A 24,851-nucleotide genomic window follows, 5' to 3' on the forward strand; every position below is an offset into this window, starting at 1 on the left:
CCTGGCCTGGATCAGGAACAGTGTGGCCAACAGGACCAGGGAAGTGATTCTTCCCCTGTACTCAGTGCTGGTGAGCCCACACCTGGAGTGCTGTGTCCAGTTCTGGGCCCCTCAGTTCAGGAAGGACATTGAGGTGCTGGAGCAGGTCCAGAGAAGGGCAATGAGGCTGGTGAAGGGACTCGAGCACAAGTCCTATGAGGAGCAGCTGAGGGGAGCTGGGAGAGCTCAGCCTGGAGAAGAGGAGGCTCAGGGGAGACCTCATCACTCTCTACAACTCCCTGAAAGGAGGTTGTAGGCAGGTGGGTGTTGATCTCTTCTCCCAGGCAACCAGCAGTAGGACAAGAGGACACAGTCTTAAAATGTGTCAGGTGATGTTTAGGTTGGACATTAAGAGGAATTTCTTCACAGAAGGAGTGATTGAGCATTGGAATGGGCTGCCCAGGGAGGTGGTGGAGTCACCGTCCCTGGAGGTGTTTAAGAAAATACAGGATGTGGCACTTAGTGCCGTGGTCTAGTTGACAAGGTAGTGTTGGGTCATAGGTTGGACTCAATGATCTCAGGGGTCTTTTCCAACTTAAGTGATTCTATGATTCTCTGTCATAGCTTTGGAATTAGCCCTGCTTTAGCTGGGGATTGGACCAGATTCTTCTCTCCTGAGCTTCCTCCTAACTTGAATATTTGTGTGATTCAGTGCCTGGTACAGTGGAGGGGAAATGCCCTGGCTATTAAACATAGACTTGACTAATATATAAATTGCTTTATATTTAACTATTTTTATAAAGTATAGCTATTTTTATAAATTAATATTAATGATGCAGCTAATGCAGACATCTAAGCCAGTTATTTAATTTCCTTCATGCAACCAGATGCTCTTCTAAGACCGAATGCCGATTGTACAGTATTATGTTGCCTTAACAGAGATACATGTAAATAACCTGTCTGAGCTCATGGGGTGGTTCAGCCCCAGCCAGAAGCCAGGCACCACACAGTTGCTCTCTTGCTGCCACCACCCCTCCTGGGATAGAGGCAGAACTGTAAGGATAAAAGTCAGAAAGAAACTCATGGGTTGAGATAAAAACAGTTTAATAATTAAGAAAAAATAATAGTATTTTTTTAAATTTTAAGGAAAAGAGAGGAAAAAAGGGAAATAAAACCACCCAACCAGTCCCTAAGCAGCGGCTCCCCTGCAATTTCGCCTTCAGTTTACTGCTGACCATGGTGTCACATGGTGTGGGACATCCCTTGGCTCAGTTGGAGTCAGCTGTCCCAGTTCTGTCCTCTCCCAACTCCTTGTGCACCCCCAGGCTCTTTGGGGTGGTGTGAGAAGCAGAGAAGGCCGTGGTACTGTGTAAGCCCTGCTCAGCAATGGCTAACACAACCCTGTAGTATCAGTACTGTTTCCAGCACAAATCCAAAACAGCCCCGTAGCAGCTACCGTGAAGAAATTTATCACAGCCAGAACCAGCACAGCTCCTAATGCCATAGTTTTGTCTGTTTTAGAAGAAGATTTAATAGGAACCTCCAGAAAACAATTCAGCCACAGATTGAAATAGCATTTGGTGACCAGCTCAGACCTGGACATGTAACACTTGGTTACCTGCAATGAAGTGAAGTGGTTCTCAGTGTGGGCCTGTGCAAATGGATGCTGAGACCTCCAATGTTACTGAGTGGCACTGAAACAGGAGTTAACCAGTTTGACCAAATTAAGACAGGCTCCTCACTCTTGATTAAGATCAGTGCACAGAGCTGTACCCCCGTCTGTCTAAACAGGCATCTGCTGAGCTGGTTTTCTTTCTCTGGTAAGAGTGTAAGATTTTTTTCAAGGATCAATGAATTACCTTCATCCTGCTTTACGTGAGGTCCTTACTTGACCTTGGTATGTAAAACTTCCCTGCTGGATAAAAGCTGATTTAGCTGGAATGTTGATATTTAACAGCAATAAGATTCTTAATAAACAACAGTCAAGCTTTGTAACAGGACAGTCGGTATGTGCATGGATTCACGAGTTCCAGATTTACCTCATCCCCAACAGTGGCCTGACCAAAAGGACTAATCCTGCCCCAGCAGGAAGCTGCAGTTCTGCCAACTGTTTATCTATCAGCATCTTTATAAAAACTGTGTTCTTTGGCCTTCATTCTTCTACATCTGTTAACAGGCAGGTGTTCCGGTAATGACCTTTTAAATCTTCTGATTATACAAATTACTTAATGAATATGTAAATAAGTTCCTTTTTTTCTGCTTCTCAGTCTCTCAGTATTTGCTCATATTATTAGATGAGAAAAGAATCCAAAATTACTGCCTTGTTTTCCCTCAATGTATGATTTTGCTTTTTCAGTTTTCATGGAATTCATGTACAGATGTAATATCCCTGCATCTGAAAGAAATAAAGGTCATTCCATCAACATCAGAAATATGCAGATTTCTTCTGAATAACTCAGAGGTGATACTGCTAGGAAGGGTAAGAAAATTTAAAGATAAGCCTTTGTCCTCCTGGAGGCTGCTACTCAAGTGGTTCTCAAGAGTGTTGAAATAATTTTCTTTTAGTCGTGCAGCTGGTGTACAGATTTCAGCTCAATTTCTAGTCCAACTCTACTATAAGTGCTCTGACAAGGAAAAACATTGGCTTTCTGCAACACAAATAATTATGTTCTTGGAATTCCTTGAGCCAAGGTCTGTCAGGGCTTTCTCGTTAGGCCTTTGTGGCAAATTTCACAAGAATATCATCAGAGTTCTAGGTTTTACTTGCTGTTCTCATTGCAGTTTAATCTTGTAAAATCTTAAACCTTTACATTTTCCTTTTACTTGGAAGATATAAGTAAATAGGATGTTTCTTAGTTATCTTTCATAAGCTGAGTTATCTTTTATAAACCTGTAAAACAAATTTGTTTCATTTTGTGCTGTTGGGGAAGAGGTGTTGTTCTTTGGGTTTTGTTATGGGATAACCTTGTCATTCAGCCACACAGTCCTAACTGTACATCTGAAAACTGCCCATAATCTTAAAACAGACTCTTGAGATCTCTTCAGCTTTTTCAAGAAGTTGAACCTGACTTTGATTAATAAAATTACTTGAAAAAGGGGCAAGAAAACACCATTCTAAGATACTCCTTTGAGCAACTGGCATTGGCAGTCACTGGTAACAAGGAGCCACCTGAAGAATAAATGTTCTAGTCATAGTTGTACCCATAAATGATGGATCTGTAGCTCTTCCCTTTGTGCATATACATCCAGTATAAATGATGCTGAAGAAAACAACAGCTTTAAATTATTTGCAGTAGTCAACATTATCTGTAAGGACTTGTGCCTTTTTTCTTTTTGATGACAATGTTCATTTGCTCTGTTGTCTGGCTGGGAAACAAAGCCCAGCATCTGCCATCTATCACAGCTTCAACTTGTGAGCTAAGGAAAAACCAGGAGAAATTCTCAAGCTTCTTCCTTAGCAAGTAAGTGTCTTCAGGTATGTATGCAAGCACACAAACTTTCAGATTTGCCGAGGAAATGAAAAAATATCCACCTTGCACCTGCTGTTTACTCCATGAGAGCTGCAACTCACTTTGCATTTAAACTCCTGTGTGCTGCTGCTCTCAAGTGCTTTGAGGTCTTCTGACTTACAGAAGGAAATCAGAGAGACTAATTTTGACAAAATCTTTCACCTTACTTTGAAAATGCTTCTGATAATGACTGTGAAGTGAAATCACCAGACACACCAGCAACCTTCTCATATTGGCTGGTCTTCTGTGTTGTGTGAACCAAGACCAACCAAGTGTCCAGCGGTGCCTGTAAGAGGAGCACCTGTCGTGGCAGCTGCCCATTCTGGAGAGAAGAGCTTGGCTTAGGACTGGCACCTTGATGAGTAGCTGGCCAAGGGCAGCTTCAGGAACAGCTGCAGAACTTCCCATAGGCAGACAGCAGTCCTTGAGGTTCATTAAGCCCTTGCAAATAGGGACGGGTGTTGCCTAATCTACTTCAGATAAGAACTCTGTGTAGCTGTGTGGCTGCTAGTCTGAGCACAACCTTGTGCACAGTTCCCAGGCATCAAACAGTGATGGAGTTTTAGCTTTTGTTTACTCAGCAATCACTAAGGATTTTTTACTGGGTTAGGGTGTTCAGCATAGATGTGTTCTTGGTCTTCTCTAATCAAAGAGAGTAATTTGTCTGTCTAGTTCCACATCATGATTCTGGAAAATCTGCAGAAATGATGTGCACTAGCACTGGGGAAACCTTAGCCGTGGAACTCCACTCTGTTTTATCACTCAGCATTTTTTGATAACAGTGTGGCAGGAGGAGTTCTGTTACCATCATTTCCTTGCTGCTCATGGCTCTAGGAAGTAGAAACTGTTACTGACCTGTTTCTCCTCTGTCATTGTTTTTAACCAGAGGACTGCCTTGTTCTTTGCTTATTTTTTGTACTGTCTTTAATGAAAATATTAAATAAGATGCCATTCCAAAACATCATTAGTAATTCCTTTTCAGCCTAATCTAGTTCCCTCTTCCATTCAGTTAGTTCCTTACCCATCTTACACCTATAATAAATCCTTGTCTTGGGTTAATACATTTTTATTATGCTGCAGTAGCAGATGCTTTGCTTTACATTTTAAGCAGGTACATCTTAGCAGTTCTTGCTGGAATCCTGTGTGGCCATATGCCCACATCAAAGGATATACAGGGTAGAACCAGCCCAGCCTCTTATTGAGTTCTTTACCGTGTGTAATGACATGTACTTCCTGCCTTTTGGGGCAATAATTAAACCCTTAGATAAACTGTTTGTGTTAGCTCAACTTTCATCTGAATAAAGAATATTGATTTGGCTTTTTTTCCCTTTTTTTTCCTACTGTAGCCATCCTTACTCACCCATTTCCCAAAATGGTACCGGAGCACCAGCTTCATGGCAAGAAATTTATGCTTCATGCACTGACCTTTCTGAAATCTTGCAATGATTATTAAAAATAGGCAAGTATTAGCAACTTTATTTTCACAGAACGGCATCTGAAGGAAAAATACAGCATCTCTAAGAGCCTACGAATTCAATTAGGCCAGTCTAGAAGAGTACTTAAAAACATAACCAAACAAAACCAAACCCCAGGTGACTCCAGTTCCTGCTCTGGGCTATTTAATGACTGTGTGAGTGAAGTCCTCCCACAGCTCCATTGAAGGAAAAGCTCCTTTGACTGAGTCAGCTCATTTTCCTGATCACAGTGGCAAATGCTGATTCCTTTCTTATACCATACTCTGTGGCTGGGCACTACTAATACATGGCATAAAGAAAAGGTTTTTACTCAGTATTTTCTCAGTTCTGCACAAAGGGAAGTTCTAAGGCTTGTCCTTTATTTGAAAACAGTCCTTTATTAAAATGAACCACCATCCTTCCTGACAAAAACGGTTTCTTTTCTCTCATCTTCTGTCCCCAGATTCCCTCTCATGGACTGCTCTCTTCACCTGCAGGGTGGTTCTGTCAAGTGCCTGAGCTGGGAAATGCAGCAGTGACCACAACAACCTGTATTCAAACTCAGGGATGGTAGCAAACATGTCTGAGATGTGCACTGTATGGTGCACTCTATATCCCAAGAATATGATTTTTAAATTAATGAAGTTAAAGGTGGGTTTACCAACTGCCAGTGTTTGTAGGATTTTTTCCCTTTTTCAGATGTCTGCTGTTGTCAGAATTTAAGAAGTTAAGGTTATACTAAGAGTGAAAAAGAAGGATATGCAATGAAATTGAGAACTGTTTGATGCAAGAAAATGAGAGAACTTATCAAGGGATCTGATTGCAGCTTCCTGAGTCCATGATTGGATCTACGCTGGAATCGACAGCAGTGTTTGGCTCGGGAGCCATCCATCACAGGTCAACCAGCCTCTGGGGGATTCTTATCTTCCCAGCTGAGATCAGAGAGCCTTAAATTACCTGAGCAGCATATAGAGATCAGGAATCTGGCTTGCAGTTTTTAATTTATCAGTGGATCATGATGCATTGATTGAATGCTTAAAAGCAGGCCTGTTTCAGTGTGATCTAATATTAGAAAGCACTCTGCGCTATCTCAGAGAGACTCTTCTGTGCAATTAGCACATCTGAACAGGTGTGATGCTTTTGGCTCTGGAAATACATTGACTTTGTGGGAAAAAAAATATGTGGAAACAGTTTTAATTTTTTAGAGGGGGAAGCAAAGAATTCTTTTTTCACAAACCTGTTGTGAAGACCATCTTCGTCCTTTTGGCTCTCAACCTTCCTGTTGCAGTTCCAGTTTAGGACAGCTCTTTTATCTCTAATTTATTCATCTGCTAATGAAAGAAAATGCCAGTTATTTTTGTCCTAGTATTTTTTTTCTGGCCGTGCTTAATGTAATTCTTGCCAGTAAAATTTTATGCCTTTACCACTTTTTCACCATGATATTCCTTTTTTTCATTGGCAACATAGGAGATTACATGATAGAACACTAAATACCCCATCATACACCTCACAACAAGAACCTTGTTCGTCTGTCTTATGATCATCTGGAGAAATTCCTTTTTAACAAAGTGGTGGAGTTTCCACCCCTGCCAGTGGATTCCTTTCAAGCACAGTGGGCCCCAGGCTGTGCCCGGGCTCTAGGCAGTTCCTAGGGAGGGACACAGGGGACCTGTGAGGGCAGGAGGTCTCCTTGACAGCCCCAGCTCTGACTGCCCTCCCTGGTCCTCTCTAGGCCACCTCTGTGTGGCTGCTGCTGCACAGCCCCCCCAACCCTTCCTTCACTGCTTGGGACACCAGTACAGATCTTTGCTTTACCCTCTTCATTTTTTTAATATCTTTTACAGGGTAGGGGCTTCCAACCTCATCATAACTGTCTCACACTAGAGAGGTTGCCTGTGGGTTAGGATGGCATAAGGAGATATGAATTTTTAAACAGGAAGAGTTTTCAGTCACGGCCTGCCCTTTCCAAGCTGGCAGCCAGTCCTTGGCTTTACTGAGCACAGTGTCCACATATATACACACTTCTGCATAATAATTCTGTGTGACTCAAGCCACTTAGTCACGTACAGTAGAAGCTCTGTTAATACAGAGCAGAAAAGTTCACGGGAAACGCTCAGCCTAGGAGGGAGATTCCCTTGAGGAGTAAAGTAGGTGTTTTTGTTTGGTCTTTGAGGCTCAGTTGGAACACTCTGAACTACAACAAAGAGCAACGGGAAGGCTTTTAAAGTAGTGATTCAGAACATAAAAAGAGCATCCTCTCTCCTCTGTTATTCAACTTTTAATAGTTTCACCAAAACCCATGACTGTTCTTAACATAATCTTGTACTTACAGAGACACATAATGTAATTTCAGTGTAGTCCAAAGGATGTTCCACTCCCCAGCCGTCATTACTGTGAACTTTCCCTCTTTTTTTCTCTGATCACAGCATACCCTCAGTGATCTTCCTCTAAAAGAAACACATTATAGGCAATAGTCCAAGGAGTCTTGTACTCGAGATATCAAAATGCCTTGAACAAGATTTTCTAATTTTTTATACTAGAAATTATGTACTTAATTTGTGTTTTATTTATCATTTTGCTACTCCAAATAACCCATGTCAATAAGTATTAAGCTATAAAACTGGAGTGAAAGGGATCTGAGTCAGGTGCTCTTGCTCCATTCTGAGTTGCTATAAAACATACTGTTCAGTTCTAGATTTCCTCCCAGCATACTAGGATGAATATATACTCAATGATACTCCAAGTTTATAGTCACACAACACCTGTAGCAAATATTCTAACTTCTAGGTCATCACCAGGTTTGCTTCTGAGTTTTACAGTAGGCAGGACAATGTTTCCCAGATAGAACATAGGGAGCAGCTGAGCTTACCCCAAAACCACATTATATCTTCAGCAATAGCAGCCAAAGTGAGAGAGAAATGCTAAAGAAAATAATGGAGAGGAATTCATGTGGCTTCTTCACTGTTTCCTGTCCCACAGTTCCTCTCACCACCCCAGCAAGGGGCTGGAAAATCCAAGAATCTGCGCTTTGCACTTTGTGAAACCAGATCCTGCCTTGTGTGTTTTCAGGATGAGAGGAAATGGCCTCAAGATGTGCCAGGAGAGGTTTAGATTGGATATTAGGAACAATTTTCTCACTGAAAGTGTGGTCAAGCATTGGAGCAGGCTGCCCAGGGAAGTGATGGAATCACTATCCCTGGAAGCGTTGAAAAGAACGTGTGTATATGTCACTTGGGGATGTGGTTTAGTGGTGAACACGGTGGTGCTGAGTTAATGGTTGGATTCAATGATCCTGGAGGTCTTTTCCAACCTTAAAGATTCTATGATTCCATGTGGCACATAATAATATGGTATAAGAACATTATTAGAGCTGAAAAGTCAGGCACTCAAAAGTCAAGTGGTATCAAAATGATGTGCAGAGCTATCTCTCCTTTGATTATGTGTTGAATGACATGATACCTTTAATCACATTAAGAGAAGTTGCTTATTTCACACAAACTGTTCCCTGTATCTGTTCTATGGGTGATGCAAACCCTTCACTGCTGATGAGACAGCAAGTAGTCAGTGCTTTTTTTTTTCCACTGCTGGTCACCTCACAGCTCTACACTTAGCGTGCTGTGAGCTCTTCACACCCAGCTCTGAGGACAACACTGTAACTTCAGCGCTGGCCTTACTATGGCACTACTCGCTGCAGCCCCAGAATTTCACAAAGGTTCATGGATCTTTCCGGCTCCTTGTAGGTTTACTTAGCACCATCTTACAAATGCACGGTGAGACTAAGGTAACAAATGTCTATGAATTTTGGGAACTCAGTGTGAGATGTCAGATTATAACACTTGTCACTTCAAGGCACCCATCTCCAGCTGCAGCTGTGGCTGCTCAGCTCTTGAACCAGACTGATCTCGAGTCAGGCACAGCAAGTGAAGGACATGTAACCAGAGCTTCCCCAGCGGCTTTAATCAACTACAAGCCTATTCTTTCAGGATGACAAAGTGCAGTAATCTCATTCATCCTTTAATTGAGCACAAGAGGAGTGGGTATCTCAGGGGATTAGTTATTGGTTGTAAAATCCATTCACCAAGCATCAAGTCTTACAGACTAGCAGAGATGGATGAAAATAGAATTTTTAAACTGTTTCTGAACTCCTTCCCATTAAAAGCACCTAATTAATTTTAAGATTTGCCTTCCTATTGACATTTCAAATCAATTTTGATCAATGGTAGCCAAATCTAATTATTCAGTGCGCACCTCAGGGTTTCAAGCTGGTTTTCGAAGAACAAGAACTCATTCTCAAAAAACTTTTACAAATTTCTAATCCTTTCATCTGGTTACCCATCGTGGTGTGCTCAGACTAAGTTTTTCAGCTGTGCTGAGAACCCTAACTGCCCATAAAAATCAGTAAGAATTCAGATGGGTTTGATTTTGAAATCTGTCCCTAGTGACTACAAAACAGGCAAGTCACAGTTCAGCCTCTGTGTTGATCTGAGGTGATGGTGGGTATTAGCAAGAAATTGAGCCTTTCCCAGTCAAAAGGAGCCAGCTCTAGAGCAGATCAGTGAGTGACCTGTGCTTGTTCTCACAGCAGCTATCCCTCTCCCAGTAAAGCCTGAATTCCCTTTTATAGCCTTTTATAAGAGATTCCTTTTATTCCCTTTTATAAAGATGCCAAAAGTGGCCTCAGAGTCCAGATTCATCAGTTGTTGTATCCCCGTCTTGAGTCACCAGGAGTCTGTTCTTCACAGCTTCTGAACATCCATCCAAGGTTGCTTCATGCCACCTTTTCCTTCTCTTCCACCGGTTTTACCTCAAACACAGCTTTGGCACCCTGCTTCCTGTAGGTATTACATAAGTGGTATTTGAACAAGTCAGCTAGAATTTGAAATGAATCTTAAACGACTTTGGGTTGAGTCCAGACCTGCAAATGCTGGCATTTACAGAAGCTGCTCTCTCCAACATCCCTGCAAACCATCAGGAGAGATTATGGAAATCTTCCTCACAATCCCAAACTACCTTGCACACCAAAGTAGTGCTCTGATACCAAGGGTTCCTGCGGCCCTACAAATCTGCTCAAAACACGGAACCCTAAGCACTCATATACAGAGATGTTTAGTCTTCAGTTAATGTCAGTCACATCTCCTGTTATTCTCACAGGTAATTTTCTGTAGCTGCATTTCATCTCTTAGGCCCTGAACATTCCACTTTAGGCTCCTTTCCAGCAACACATAAAAACCATTATCATTCAGCTACAGCACAGGGAATAAAAGACTGGCTCACAGCTTACCAGTCATAACTAAAATCAACATACTTTTTTTTCCTTTTCCTTTTTTAAATTCTATCAGTTGTACAGCTGCACAGTTCTCAAGGATTTCTTCTTCCAGCCTTTTTCCTCCTGTCCGTCAGTGATGCTGAAATATCTAGAGTAAAATTTCTAGCGTGCACCAAAGACATTTTCTAGTATAATTTTGAAAACAAGGAAAAAAGCTTTGAAATAGCTGAAATCAACCGTACATTAAAACATCATTCTTAGATACAACTGAATTGCTGTGATATTCGTAAAGTTAATCATACCACAATCTTTCATCAAGCAATCTGATATCTTCTGGACCCTGCAAATATTTATTTTCATGCTAAACTGGATTCAGTATGAAATAATTTAAAAATGTCAAAGGCTCTGCTAGTTTTATAGATATGAAATGAAAACTACTGGAAATATACTATGAAATACTGAATAAGTGAAAAATAAAGACCACAGGCACTGCTAATATGACCTGGGGCTACACCTTTTCACACCAGTTAAAGATTTTTCCCTTTAGGAACTTTCTATTCCTTTAATTAACTTAGTTCCTGAATGCAGAATACAACCACCAAATTGAAATTTAAGTGAGTGTTTGAACTGCTGTGGAGAGAGTGGTATGAATTTACCTCTCAGTAATCCAGGCTTCTGTAGAGCTTCTCATCCTCTAAACAATCTTAGTGTCTCAGGCACTTGAGGGCTTTTTAGATAAAATGTTAGTCACTCTTGCAGGGTAAAGTCCTTCCTTCTTAACTACTTTAAAATATTAACTGTTTTAATTCTATATTTTTGTACATGGAATAAGTGATATATATATTCTCTTAATGAAAGGATAAAATAAATAGAGCTATATGTACTGCAGGTACTTTTTCAATATACATGAGTAAAAGAAACTACTTGTGAGTGCATCGTGCAGAATTTCTGTTGACTTCTTTGATAGTTTTTAATACCAAGGGCCATTACAGCCTCTGCAATACAGTTGCAATATGCCCCTCCCATAATTTGAATATAAATCTTGTCACTTTAAACTTTCCATCAACAGCAGTGAATAAATGTAACCAAAATATTCCAGTCACTGTTTGAGTGTCTTTGCCAGATCACCCTGGAGAGAGTCCAATGCTCGGCAAGCTGCTAACCCAGAGTCTGTGACTGCTCGCACCAACAAAGTGCAAAGTGGCAATCACTGCTGCTCCTCTTGTAACCATGGTACTGCAAGAGGTGGCTCTAGAGATGTTTTTTCTGGCCTCATTTTTCACAGTCTTGTGAAAGAAGCCCTCAACTCACAAGCAAGGTGCAGGAGCCTTCCCGCTGCTCAACCAGCTCTTTGTGCCCTCGGAAAAGTGTGGTGAAGGTTACATGGGCAGCAGAGCCTGCAAAATCTCCATTTGTGGCTGTAGATACATCTACAGGCTTTGAATATTTTACCTATGTCCTTTTAAGCCACAAAATGTAAATAATAGTATAAATTCTGTCTTGTCTGGAGATGGATATAGAACAGCCCTCTCTATCTCTTTCTCTCCTCTTTCACTCCTCACAACTCCCCAGTACATCTTAAAGCTCTGCCAAGATATCTGGGTTACTGAAACTTAGATAAACTGCCTGAAAGGTATTGTTCCCTGTGGGCTTTGGACCAGTTAACAGGACAAATGATCTACAATAACCTGCTCGAAAGTCTTGATTTGGGGAAGGGCGGATGACGGTGACAAGAGAAAGAAAGAAAATGAAGAAGGTAATTTTAGTGTTTGGGTTTTTTTTCTTTAAGGACTTGTTTGTCTGTGCAGGTAGAGTGTATTTAGCATAGCTGGAAGTGACCTTTTGTTCAGGCTCTTCTTTATACTTGGATAAACTGGCAAATAGACAAAACATGCAGTTCTGTCCTGTACAAATACACAGATACAATTTCTACAATCACACAGATGTACCTGTGCTTGTATTTATATAATTCCCATTTGTCATTAAAAAACAGACCTGCAAAAGCTTTCAAACATGACCTCAGTAGCTAAATACACAGTAAGACTCAGATGCTACCTTTGTGGTGTTCTTATACTTAGCCTTTAACTATCCCGTATTATTTTAATCCTGTTTACAACATTTTATTCATATCACAATGACTTATAAGTATGTAAGTATTAAGAGTATTTTCCCTTTGTGTATCTTCATGCCTAAATGATTCTCTGGCAATGTTCTACTTTAAGAGAATTCTGTGTTTTTCTTCTTTTTTACACCCACCCAATTTTTGGTCCCTGTAGTTTTGGCACCTTTTGTTCTTACATCTCTAAAAAATTCTATCAATAATTCAATTTCCAGCTTATTAATACCCCACTCCTAATATTTAATTCTAAACAGTATTAACAAAATAAATTCTATACTCACCCTCTTGCTTCTTCCATACTAAACTACTGACTACTAAGGTCTTCTCTAGCAGGGCTGTTTCCTTTTAATCTTGAACGGCCCAGTGAAATTGAGATGGAGGCTGACCTAAATATCCAGTGGTTAGTTCATGTCTTTGAATCAACCAGAGCAAAAATTTGAACCTTTAAAATCTGGCTACACATGTTTTCTGGCTACTGAGCTTATTAGGCATTCTGGGATCTTTTCTGGCCCCTTCTGGATCTTTTTTCTGGCTCTTACTAGTGGATTTTTGATTAGAACACGTATATTTCTCATAAAAAACCTTAGTCAGACAACACAGCATTTTCAAACAGAAAAGTGTTTCCTTGAAAAACTCCTGCTCAGCTGTGGTTACCATGGATAAGGATGTAAATCTTTCATATGCATAAAATCATATAGATTATCCAGCTCTTCTTTCACTCTGCCTAGCATGTTTTTCACATCTAAATGGGTATCATAAAAAGATTCAGCTCCAGCAATTAAGGACATGCTAAACTTCAATGTGTTATTCGCTGTGCTGAAATTTGCAGATCTATAATTTCCAATGTCATTCTTTCATACAGCATCGCATTCACCTCCAGACACATTACCAAGAGGGAGCTGATATTTTACCCTCTCAGCCAACACCCAATATCTTTACTAGTTTAGAATCCCTTACCAAAAAGATTTTAATATGCCTTTCCAGAAGTCACTTGCTGATATCCTCTTCTATCCCTTTTTCAGAACTATCAAGTCCTACAGTTCTGTTTGAGCCCCACAACACCCCTGACTTCAGGAACGGAGTAATTTTTCTAATCTTTCTAGTAATTTTCACAAATGAGTTGCACCCTTTAGGATTTCTTTTTCCACAGTTCAGAAACTTATTAAAAACATGATAAGAAAAACCACAATCAAAACAAACTCACAAGGTTGGTAGACCTAAACATGGATGCTTAGTTTATTATACAAACTATTAAAAACCTTGACACAGAGAAATGTCTTGAAAACGACTGTGAACCAGCAAGTAGCTTGCATGTGACATGTTATTTACACTGTGATACTGTTATTAATCTAATTTGCACACAGACTCAAGTCTTGCAGTTTTTACACACCATTAACAAAATTCATTATACCTAATACCACTGACTTCAATCTGCCTGCTCCTGAGGTTTTAAGACAGATTTGTGTATCTTTCTAAGGTGCAGCCTCCTATAAAACTGTAAAATACAACCAGGTGGGAAATGCTTTACACTCTCCAATCCTGAGACTTGCTACTTGAGTTATTTCCAAATGCTTAATTCACCTGCCAATTGACTCTTTACTCTTTCCTTGACACTTGACTCACACTGTCTTTGCAAAATTTGTATACTCAAGGATTTCTTCCTGTCTTCGATGAATGCCCTTTCTGTCTTGATTTTTCACATTGCTTCACATGCTTTTGTACAAATGTCATTATTTTGCTAATCCTCTGCACGGAGTGGGTACAAGAATTTTAATTTCCTTTTAAAATCTGCATAGTATTTGATCATAAATTCACAGGAGCTATGCAAATCATTCCTTGCAGAGCTGCAAGGACTTCCAGTAATATCCCTGCTATTTTGTATTTTGACGTACAACTTGTTCTCTTGCTGTGTCTGCCATTTGCTCCTTTCTTACCTTCGGTTGTTTTGCAGTTCTCTGCTAATTCCAATGACCTTTTTCCTTGTTCCTACTACTAGCTTTTAAAGCCAGATGGTTTGCATAACCCATGAGAATATACTAATTTATGTTTCAGCAGTTTCATTTCTCATCTTGTCCTTTCCATAGAATGCTTTTCCCTTCTTTTCTGTTTCTCCCCTTTCAGTGCTCAGATTTCTTTCAGAGTCGTCAAAATTGATTTTCCTGAGGTAAAGAGACCTTTTGGCTTAGTGAAACCACTCCCCTGCAAGATGTAAGCAGTCATGTAACAGACCTCAAGGACAGAAATGCTTGAACAGACCGTCCAGTATCAATATATTTTTTTTAAATTTCTGTTTTCTGAATCACATGTAGCCCCTTTTTTTGCATCTGATTCACCAGCCTTAACCACAAAGGAAAGGAGGTGCCTTTGCACCAGCTCTAGAAGCCATGACTCCTTTTCCCCAACACAGAGGCTCAGGCTTTTCCCACAGAGCAAAACTGAGAGAGAAAGAGAAGTCTGCAACTGCCTGTCAGGGCACCAGGAGCCGTAAGTGCCCCTTTCATGCCCCCCACGAGCTCTCTGCCTCTCCCCCTGCCCCAAGGCTGGGGCAAAGCACTGACTGGGCCCCCAGGCTTGGCTGATACACTGTGGCAGATCACAGCTGGTCCCAACATGGTAGCTGGACTAGTGTCAACCCTGGCCTGGATCTGTTGGTGTTGTAGTCTCTGCCACCTTTGAGGTGAACAAGGAGGAATGTTTGTGTTCTTCCAGGGTTAGTCTGTTCTGTGGGCTTTTGTTATTTACTTTTTTGGTCTATGGCAAAGCCACTTCATGTATTACAACTTTTAGTCCTTGAGTACCTTTACTTAGCTTGAGCCTGAATCTGTCATGACTGTCCCTGGTAAAAGCCAGGGCTGGAGCATGTCAGGTATAGTTAGAGCTGTTTGGCTGAAGTAATGAAGAAGGTTGGGAGAATCTGAAACTTCAGGGAGGAATAAAGCAGATGTTTGGCTGACAGAGGGGGCTGGGACCACCTGTCACTCAGTGTGGCACAGACCTGGCTGTCCCAGTCGAAAACACATCCCCTGCCAGGAGACACAGCACCTGTGCTGTTCCAACTCAGTGGCTGTGACTGCTGCGTTAATGGCTAAGTATTGTTACGAGTTCATGAGAAAAGGAGAACCTATGAACCAGGAGGAAGTCCATGGGTTTGTGCCTGAGTCTCCTGATCCCTCCTGGCAGCCTGGACCGGTGCTCCCACACACGTGGAGTGAATCGGGGACAGGAGGTGAAGGATGAACAGGTCATCCATGTGGACACCTCCCAGGCAAACTCACAGAGGTGTTTACCTGAGGGCTCATAAAATCCTTCAAGATGGCCAGTAAATAAACCACTGCTGAGGAGGCCACAGGGATGATCCACCCAGGTGCCACATGTGTCAGGACAAAACTTTGACAGAGTCAACTGGTTTCACAGAGTCACAGAAATGTTAAGGTTGGAAGGGACCTCTGGAAAGCTGGAAGTCCAACCTTCCTGCCAAGGCAGGGTCACCTGGAGTGGGTGACACGGGAAAGCTTACAGGTGGATTTGGAATGTCTCTAGAGAGGGAGACTCCATGACCTCCCTGGGCAGCCTGTCCCGGTGCTCTGCCACCCTCAGCGTCAAGAAGTTCTTTCTCACGCTGAGGTGAAACTTCTTGTGTTGTTTATGGCCACTGCTCCTGCATGGCTCCATTGTTTCCTGCACAGGTGTGCGGAACAAGCACATTTAGCAACTCCCTTCCCATCCCCAGCCATCTTTACGGGGGATGCGAGCGAACCGCCCTTCTGGCGGGCAGGATCCCGGCCTCCGCCAGGGCCACGGGACCGTGTGGGGCCGGGGGGAGCCGCAATCCTGTCTGTACCCGGGGGCAGCCCCAGCGCCCCCGGGTGGAGCCGCCTCCCGCGGTCCCGGCGGGGCGGGCAGAGCGGGCAGCGGGAGCGCTCCCCCCGCCGCAGGGCCGGGCGGGCCGGGCCGGGGCGGGGCCGGGGGCGGGCGGGCGGTGCCGGTCGCTGTCCTGGGTGTTGAATCTGCTGCGGCTGCCGGAGCCGGGGAGCGGCCGCGGGAGGCACCGGGCGGGCTGGGCGGCAATGGAGTGAGGGCTGGCGGCGGCGGGCAGGGGAGCGGGGCGTGCGATGGGCCAGGCATGATGGGCGCGCTCGGCTCCGTCCTCCCGCTGCTGCTGCTGCTGCTGCCGCCGCCGCCGCTGCTGCTGCAGGTGCTCGCCGCCACCCCGCGCGTCCAGCCGCCCTCCGCCGGGGCCGCCGCCGAGGCGCGGATCGGTGAGTGGGGCGAGGGGCGGGGGGCGCGGGGCTGGCGGGGAGCGTGTCCTCCGCTGGAGCCCGGGGGCTTCCCCGCAGGAGGCTCGGCAGGGCCCCAGCGGCCGCGCCCGCACCGCGGGCGGTGAGGGGCCCGTCCTCCGGTCCCTCATCACTGGCTCTGGCTGACTGTCCCCGTCCTCCGGTCCCTCACCGCCGACTCCGGATGAGGGGCCCCGTCCTCCGGTCCCTCACTACGGGCTGCCGCTGTCTGTCCCCGTCCTCAAGTCCCTCGCTGCCGGCTCCGGCTGAGTGGCCCCGTCCTCCAGTCCCTCCTTCATCACCAGCTCCCACTGACTGTCCCCGTCCTCCTGTCCCTCAGCACGGGCTCCCGCTGGCTGTCCCCATCCCCCGGTCCTTCCCGACCGGCTCCCGGCCCCTCAAACCTCCCACTCCCCCCGCGTTCCCTGCCCCGGCGGGATCTCGGGGATCCCTCAGCGGGGCCGCTCTGACCCTCCGTCCCCACACGCTGAAAACTTCCGCGGAGGCTCACGGGGCCCCCAGAGTCGAGGTGCGCCAGTGCCGAGTCCCCGAAAATGCTTCCAGATTCCACGGATATAACCCTTCTCCCAGTTTATTGGATTCAGCCCGCTGAACTGCACTTATATTTAGAAGAGACAGAAAATCTCCGGGCTACAACCCCCCAGATGCAGCCTTTGCTGGTGTGCCCCCCCCCAACTCGTTCTGCTGGAGATGGAAATCACCACTGGCTCCGGGTTAAGGCTCTTTTAGAGCTGTCAAAAAATCCCCAGTGCAGACCATCAAACAGCCTCTTTCTGTTGAGGTATTCTCTGCCAACCCCTTCCTCCTTCAGAACGTACCATCTGCACTGAACATCCCCACCTGCGAAATGACCCACACTAGCACGAAGGGATCCTGAAAACAAACTCTCTGTGTTTAAGATCGATGCAATTCTCCCGTGACACTCTTCTTGGCAGTCCTTTCCTTGCAGTGAGACACTCAGGACTGTATGTTCATCTGAAATGTCTATTAATATTAATATCTATTAATACAGTCCATCGTAATTCACTTACAATATCTTCCTGAAGCTCACTTTAAGTCAAGAAGGTCATAACTTAGAGAATTTTGTATTTTTTTCCCAGTTTAATACCTACACAGTATGTTGTGGAGATCATAGAATGAGAGCTAAACAAAGTGTCCCTGAGAAATCTTTTTCTAAGACAGAAAAATTAAATTACTTTAGGAAACAAAGGAAACCTACCACAGGGGTGTCAGTGCAGTTTTCCTCATAAACATTCTGTTTATTAAGAAGGAATTAAAATCAGCTGACCATGTTTGTAATGAGGTTTCAGTCAAGTGGCAATAAAAATGAGCTATTATGCTATAGTGAAGGTAGTGATGCAAGGTTTTTAGCAGAAATGGTCTGGACTGGATTTATCCCTCCCTCCCCTCTCCTGGTTGCTATAGATATAGACTGTTTCTTCTAATCTGCTAAAGAGAAAGCTTGCATAAAAATATTGAAAGTAATAGCTGTAATTTTTACCTTTAATAATGCAATAGGCTGTACACTGTGCTTTCAAACTAGTCAGGTTTTGCTTCTCTCTCCCTAAACATGAACTGCAAATCAGTCTGGGTCACAGGATATTTTTCAGCTTGTTGTAGCTACCAAACAATGTTTGTGTGTTTGTCACTCCCCTGTGTTTCTGCCTCGGCGAGGATGCCTGCCTGTCTGCCAGTTATAAGGCTGTCCTTGCCTGGAAGGGAATGGGGGAAGAGCAGGCTTGATTTTACACAGGGAATCCAGTGGTCCGGGAAGTAACACTCAGAGGTAGTTCAACCACAGCAAAACAAGCTGAGCCTTTCAGCTCCCTGTGAGGTTAGGGACCTAAGTGATATCTCACAGATCTCTGTGAAAGATGGGAAAGGATTGATTGTGTTTGACAAGATGCAGGAAAATGTTTGCATTGCTGGAAGTGAGACAGTTTTAGCTGTCTTTTCCATTAGAGTTCCTTTATTTCTTTTATTGACCAGTGCTTCATGTCTCATTAATCTGGAGTTCAAACTATTTATTATAATAGATACTGTTCCATTTTAGAGTGCAATTTTTAGACACGATCGAGAGATACAGCTGTAATTTTACAATCCAAGTTTTAGGTTTATTTATGGCTATAGGTGGAAGATATTCATTTGGTTTCTTTTTGTCCCACCTTCTTTAATCAAAAATTGAATACAGATGCATTATCAAACCTCTATAATGTGTGCTGCAAACTGCCTTAAAAGCCAGGTATTTACAGAAGCAGGTTTTTATGACTTTTTTTTCCCTATTATTTCAAAAATGTTTCCTAAAAGCTGTTTCAGAAGTAGAGGTTCATGACCTTCACAGTTTCATAGGATGCTTTCATCTAATTTCATTATTCTCCTCTTTTTTATGGTCAACTTTTCTGTGCTTTCCAATATAGTATCCATTTCCAAATGGTGACCTGTTTATTTTGTAACATACTTAGAAACTTGTTTAAGAAATTGGAAGATCTAAAGTTACAGTTAAATAAGATATAATATTTGGATTTGTGCTGCTTCAGCCTATCTAATTCATGAGGCTTTGTAAATTGTTCCTGTGTGGGAAGGTGATTTTCTAAGGTGCTATTATCAACAAAAGCACATATTCTTCAATTTCTTGACATTTATCCTTCATCATCCATCATTCTATGATCATCTATAGTAACATTTTAAATGTGAACAGGTGAGGAAAAGTACAGCCTTTTCACTTTCTCTTTTCTTGCCCACGCCTAGGTCAGGAGAGAGATTCTTGTCTTTTCTGCAGAAAAATAAATCAGCTGAGTATGTAGTAGTATTAATTATTCTTTAATGAAACGATGGAGCTGGGAGTTTAGTATTCTAAAGAAGTCTTTATTCATTTTTGAGACACAGTCCACTGAAGATTGTGGAACTTCTTTTTAAGTGTTTTACAAAATAATCATCTGTGAAAAATTTATCCTGATCGTGTTTTCTAAATTCCACAGATTTGGATTATTCTGTTCCTGTGTTGATGATCACAACACTAATCAGTACCTTCAGTAAAAACTGCAGCTCCAACTATTGAAGTATTTTTGCTGTATGGCTTTTTAAGTGGACTAATTGATTCAGAAAGTTGCAGTGGTAGTTTATTTTCACATAAGATAGACTGGGTGAGATAGAGAACTTGGTAACAAACTGTGAACAACTTAATCATGTTCTTTCATTAGTACTAGAACACTGATACTTTGCAGCAGAAGTTGTCCTCATGTAGCAGAAGATAGTAAGTGTGCTTGCTGCAGTGCCTTCACATTGACCTCTAATGTGTAAAATGATGCTTATAACCTTCAGTGAATATAATTTTGCAATATAATTTGATCTTTTGTACTGTGTGCAATTCCATTTTTCAATCTGCATTTTCTTCTTCAATGAGTATATTGACATGCTGTGGAAATTTCTGGAAACATTTGTTCCATACACAATGCAAATTTGTTCCATGCACAACGTAGAAGTTCTTTCAAAGTTGTGTTCAGATAATCACAAGAGAAAATTTTGTTTCTGAAATGCCTGTGAATTTAGTTTTTAACTAAATAACTAAAGAGACCAGTCAGTCACATTTCAGCTTATAAACATGAAATATGCTCCTAAACCTGTAGCTGTGAATTCCTGACACGTAGAGTGAGCAAAGACAGCGTCTTACACTTCACCAGAGTTTCAGTGTAACTGAGGATAGAAACTTTACTCAAAGGCTTTTGAAAAATGTTGCATGCTAATAGTAGTACTTTCACAAAGTGCTGTGTGCATGTTTAACTGGTGAAAAAATATTTCAGAGATGGATTAGGAGCTCCAATTGATTAAAGTTGATCAGAATTAAGAAAGTGCAAGAGTGGGGACTTCATTTACTGTTGGTGGAAAGCATTTCTCTAGTGTTGATTCTTAAATTGAAAGAAAATGAAATGAAGAGTAGGAGAGACGGAAAAAAAATTTTTTTTTGGCTTTTCAGTCACAGTTTAAGTTTCAAACACAGAAGAAATTTTGTCTATGGGTGTCCATGGGTGTTTCATGGGGAATAGAAAAGAAGTATTTCTTGGTCTAGTTCTAGTTGGACAGGTGTTACCATAACAAAATGAACATTGCTGTTGCTCTCAGACACCGTTGTCAACTGTCCTAAAGATCCATGAGGACTGAAATTTTGTAATTCTGTGCTGAGCTGAAGCTCACTCAAGTCAATGTCAACCTTCCCGTTGACTTCAATAGCATTTGGATCAAAATTTTGGTTGAGGCTTGTAGCAGACTGGCTGGGAAAGTAGGAGAATTAAAGTGTTACCATCTGCTCAGTAGAAAAAATTGCCTCACTTTCCAGTTAGATTAATTTGGAACTTCTCATAGGCACTCAGGTATTTCAATGCCAGATTTATTTGATGCAATTATTGATGATGGAGTGTAATTTATGATACAGTGCTAGAAATTAAAGCTAACAACAAAAAAATTGAATTAAGGCTATGTGCTCAGAACATGAGGGATTCAGTGTAGGAAGCTGCATTCTTCCCTTCATCAAAAATATGTTTGCATATCCTAGAAATGTTTCTTAAGTGATCAGTTATGTTAGGGAACAACTTGAAAGTAGCTTAATATCAAGATATGTCCATGTGTTAGTTCCATTGAATTACAGGTAAAGAAAATTCATTGATATTTTTGGCATTGTGTCATGACTTTTCCATAATATCTTTTTTACAGTCTAACTTATTTTTGTTGAAAGTTTCAAGTGGAAAGAAAGAAGTAATAGCAGGGTGCTCTAAAGGTTGTTCATAGGAAGGGATTTCTAGGGAGTTTTTTTCTTTGTGTCTTCTTGTTTGTCTTACTGATGAAGAGAAAACAGAAAAGTTTTTGGCAAGATAAGATTGCCTCTGCTTCCTATCTGAGTGTACCCCAACATTTCTCTGTGTTTAGTGAAATCAAAGAGAATATCTCTACCTGACTGCCTTCTTTTTTTTTTTTTTTTGCTACCAGTGAGTAATACCAGTCCCAGGAACTTCACCACACCATCACTGTACCCATGACGTCAGTCAGCCTACTGACATAATTCCTAGTTGCTAGATCCTGGAAAATTTGGGCAGTTCTGCTAAAATAACAAAGTGTAATTAATGTTAGCAGATTAATGATAAGTGGGCAGTTGTCTGTGTCCTTACAGTGACCAGCTTACAGACATCAGTGTGACAAGACTGCTGCTGGTGAGAAAAGGGCAACTGCAGACCCTGAAGGTGCTGGAGCTCGTGGATAAACAGGGAGCTGGGGTCTCCTGTGTCCATCAGATTTCCATTGCCTGGAAAGAGAGCATAAGGACACCAGCTTAGATTTAGGTGGTGACCACCAGATCTGTGTATCCAAATCCATAAGAATAACTGTGTAAGCTGAGAGGCAGTGTGTATTCCAGCTTCCCAAGAATGACACATATTTTGGCCTCATCCCACTTACAGTGCAGGCTAAAACCAGGGTAAAATCTCTACAGTTATTCATGCAAGATCAGTATAACCCAGTGTCTTGCTAAAATCTGTGTTGGGGTTTGCAGGCAGATTTGGGAGGACATTCAGTAACTGGAGGAAAGACCAATTTGATTTTGGCCATAAAATTGGCAGTGGATGGAAAGTCTCCAAGAGGCAAAGTCCACTGCTGCCTCCGTCACAGACAGGATGCTGAGCTGGATGTGTGTTTGGTTAAGCTCAGCATGGCCATTATTAATAAATCTAGGAAGGCAGTGAGTAATATTCTTCCTGGTCAAACAGTTTTATATTTGCAAATGAGGAGTAAGCAGGTGAAGATACAGACTAAGAACTGTGTTTGGAGGGCAACAAGCATAAGAGAAGAAAAGGAATAGAGGCATGTTGGGAATGTGGATGTTTAAAAGACAGAATGAGAAATTAAATCTTTAGTAGAAGTAAAATTACTGGAATTGGAGATCAGAAGTGGAGATTAGTGAATTGTATATGATCTGTGAAGATGTAAATTTAAGATTAAATGGAATTACTATTTCTCTTTGAAGAGACAGTCAAATGCTTCAGCAAAACTGAGATGTTCAATGGACCACTTTGAGGTATAAGAAAATGAAGGAAGGTGACAAGAGGGAGAAGGGATTCACAAAATAGAAATATTAACTCATTCATTCAGGCCAAAGCTGTGGCAAAAAACAGAGTGAAGAAATGTGTGCAGACTGTGAGAAACTGCTCTGGGAATAGAAAGGATTTATTTTTCTTAATGTAAGGGGTGGGAATCATCTAACTAAATGTAATTAATTGAGCTAATCACTCTAGGCTCTTTTTAACCTATTTCTAGTTTATAAATTTCAATTAATTTTACCCAACTGTACATATCTAGAGTAGGTCAGATAAGTGAGTGCAGTTATTACTTTTCACTTATACATTTCCCAAGCCAGGGTAATTATCTGTAAATATATAAGTGGTAGGTACTGCACCTTAACTCTTCAAAAATTAGATGCTCAGTTTAAATTTGTGGAGAGGTAAACATGTTTGGAGATTGATTCACCTGTCTTTCCCCATTGAGGTGATGCTAATGAAGTAGCTTAATCCAACATTAGGTTGGTTGAGGATCATCTACTACATTACTTCATTACTACATTACTACTTTTTGAGATGTATAGGTCTTGCAAATGAGCTGTTTAGGAGGGTTCTGTGAGTAGTCAGGCAGGTTTGTCACATAAGGGACTGCAACAAGTGAGGTGGCTGATGGATATTTGTAATCCTGGAAAGAAATTTCTCTGAGGAAATTACCCTCTGGTAATTGCAGACAAATGAAGGTGACCTCTGAACGAGACAGAGCAGAAATGGGTGTAACACAATGAGCAAGCAAAGGGATAAAAGCAGACAAATGAGCAGAAGGTCTGCAGGCAAGACAGAGAAATGGTAGGGGAGTCTCATATTGGAGAGCTGAAGGAAGGGGACCATGAAGACATGAGTTTTGGACAGTCAAGTGAAAGCACGAAGGGTATGGATATTAATGCATACACAGGATTAATGAGTTTTCTTAGTGAGTTTTAGCAGCTTTACTTGTGCAGGGAGTGAAAGGGCCCTGTAGCTACCCAAACATTTCATAGTGTCAATACACTATAGCTTTCCCCATAACAATTTGCCACTCAGAGCATCTGTACTCATCAAACAACTAGAGACCTTTTTTTTTCTGAAAAGATTAGAGGCACTTAACTTTATAGATTTTATTCCTTTTGAGAAGAAATTTTCTGTGAAGTAGGTTGGTAAGTTGCTGCATTACCGTGTTTTCTTTCCCTATAGTTTCTTTGAGTGGAACATACTTAAATACCAAACATAGTTTGTTGATACACAGTCCCTCTGGACAGGGAGTGCTTAGCATTGCATACTTATTTTGCTTCAGACTAACACATTGATTAAACAAGCTATTTTAGCCTGTAAAATCAGTAACTAGAAGTTTCATGGGAAGTACAGCTGGTTGTAGTGGGTGTGAGGTCTTTTCTTTCAGTCACAGCTCAACAGCAGGCAACAATGGTTACATAAGCTTGAAATCACAGCCAGCAAGCACAAGGTAATGTGCAGAGATATATGTGCCTCCCAAAATGTCACATACTTCCAGATGTCCTCGTGGAAAACAATGCAATGGGGACCAAACACTCACCACATGTTGTAATAAACTTACAAAGTTCAACAAAAAGTGAGGAAATATCCAGATACATGTAACCGCCCCCTTTTTACTCCCTCTCCCCCAATTTGTCTGTGATCTCTCAGATCTGAACTTCAGCATATTCTACAAAATGCCTTATGAAAATCAATCTTGGATGCTGAATGAGGTATTTTGGATTTCTGGCACACAGAAATCTTCTGCTCTCATTATTTTGCAGGACATAATTACCTGTATGTCTGTTCCTGTCCTAAAAGGGCTAAAGATATTATAACCTCTTCTATTTTTAGTTTTCTGATCTGCACCAGGTAGGCTGTCCTTTCTTTACAACGTTTTTGGTTGGTCAATACAATTCAGTTAAACTCAGAGCAGTTGTTTCAGGCAACAGCTTTACTTCACCTGGAAGGTCATGCTTCATCTTCAGGCCTGAGGAAGAGTTTGTGCATTACAAAATTGCCTGTGTTTTTTTCAATTACTATCAGGCTGCAGATTTGCATTACAAAATGGCAATAACAAAAGCTTACAGTGTTCCTGACACTTAAGTGTTGATCTTACTTTTGTAAAGGGTTTTGGTTTGGCTGAAATTAAAAAAAA

General features: G+C 41.9%; 2 protein-coding genes across 2 annotated transcripts in view; both read left to right on the top strand.

Annotated features, from left to right (window-relative positions):
* Positions 1-5,859, top strand: part of NCAPG2 (non-SMC condensin II complex subunit G2) — a 47,635-nt gene extending 41,776 nt beyond the window's left edge. The window contains exons 29-30 of the transcript XR_004360824.1: positions 1,501-2,458; positions 5,642-5,859. The gene's annotated coding sequence lies outside the window, so the exon portion shown is untranslated. The remainder of the gene's footprint in view (positions 1-1,500; positions 2,459-5,641) is intronic.
* A 10,456-nt stretch (positions 5,860-16,315) lies between these two features.
* Positions 16,316-24,851, top strand: part of PTPRN2 (protein tyrosine phosphatase receptor type N2) — a 645,372-nt gene continuing 636,836 nt past the window's right edge. The window contains exon 1 of the mRNA XM_032679900.1: positions 16,316-16,586. Coding sequence (XP_032535791.1) covers positions 16,451-16,586 — 136 coding nt within the window. The 5' untranslated portion in view covers positions 16,316-16,450. The remainder of the gene's footprint in view (positions 16,587-24,851) is intronic.

The sequence above is a fragment of the Chiroxiphia lanceolata genome, chromosome 1 (genome assembly GCF_009829145.1).
Source record: "Chiroxiphia lanceolata isolate bChiLan1 chromosome 1, bChiLan1.pri, whole genome shotgun sequence".
NCBI lineage: Eukaryota > Metazoa > Chordata > Aves > Passeriformes > Pipridae > Chiroxiphia > Chiroxiphia lanceolata.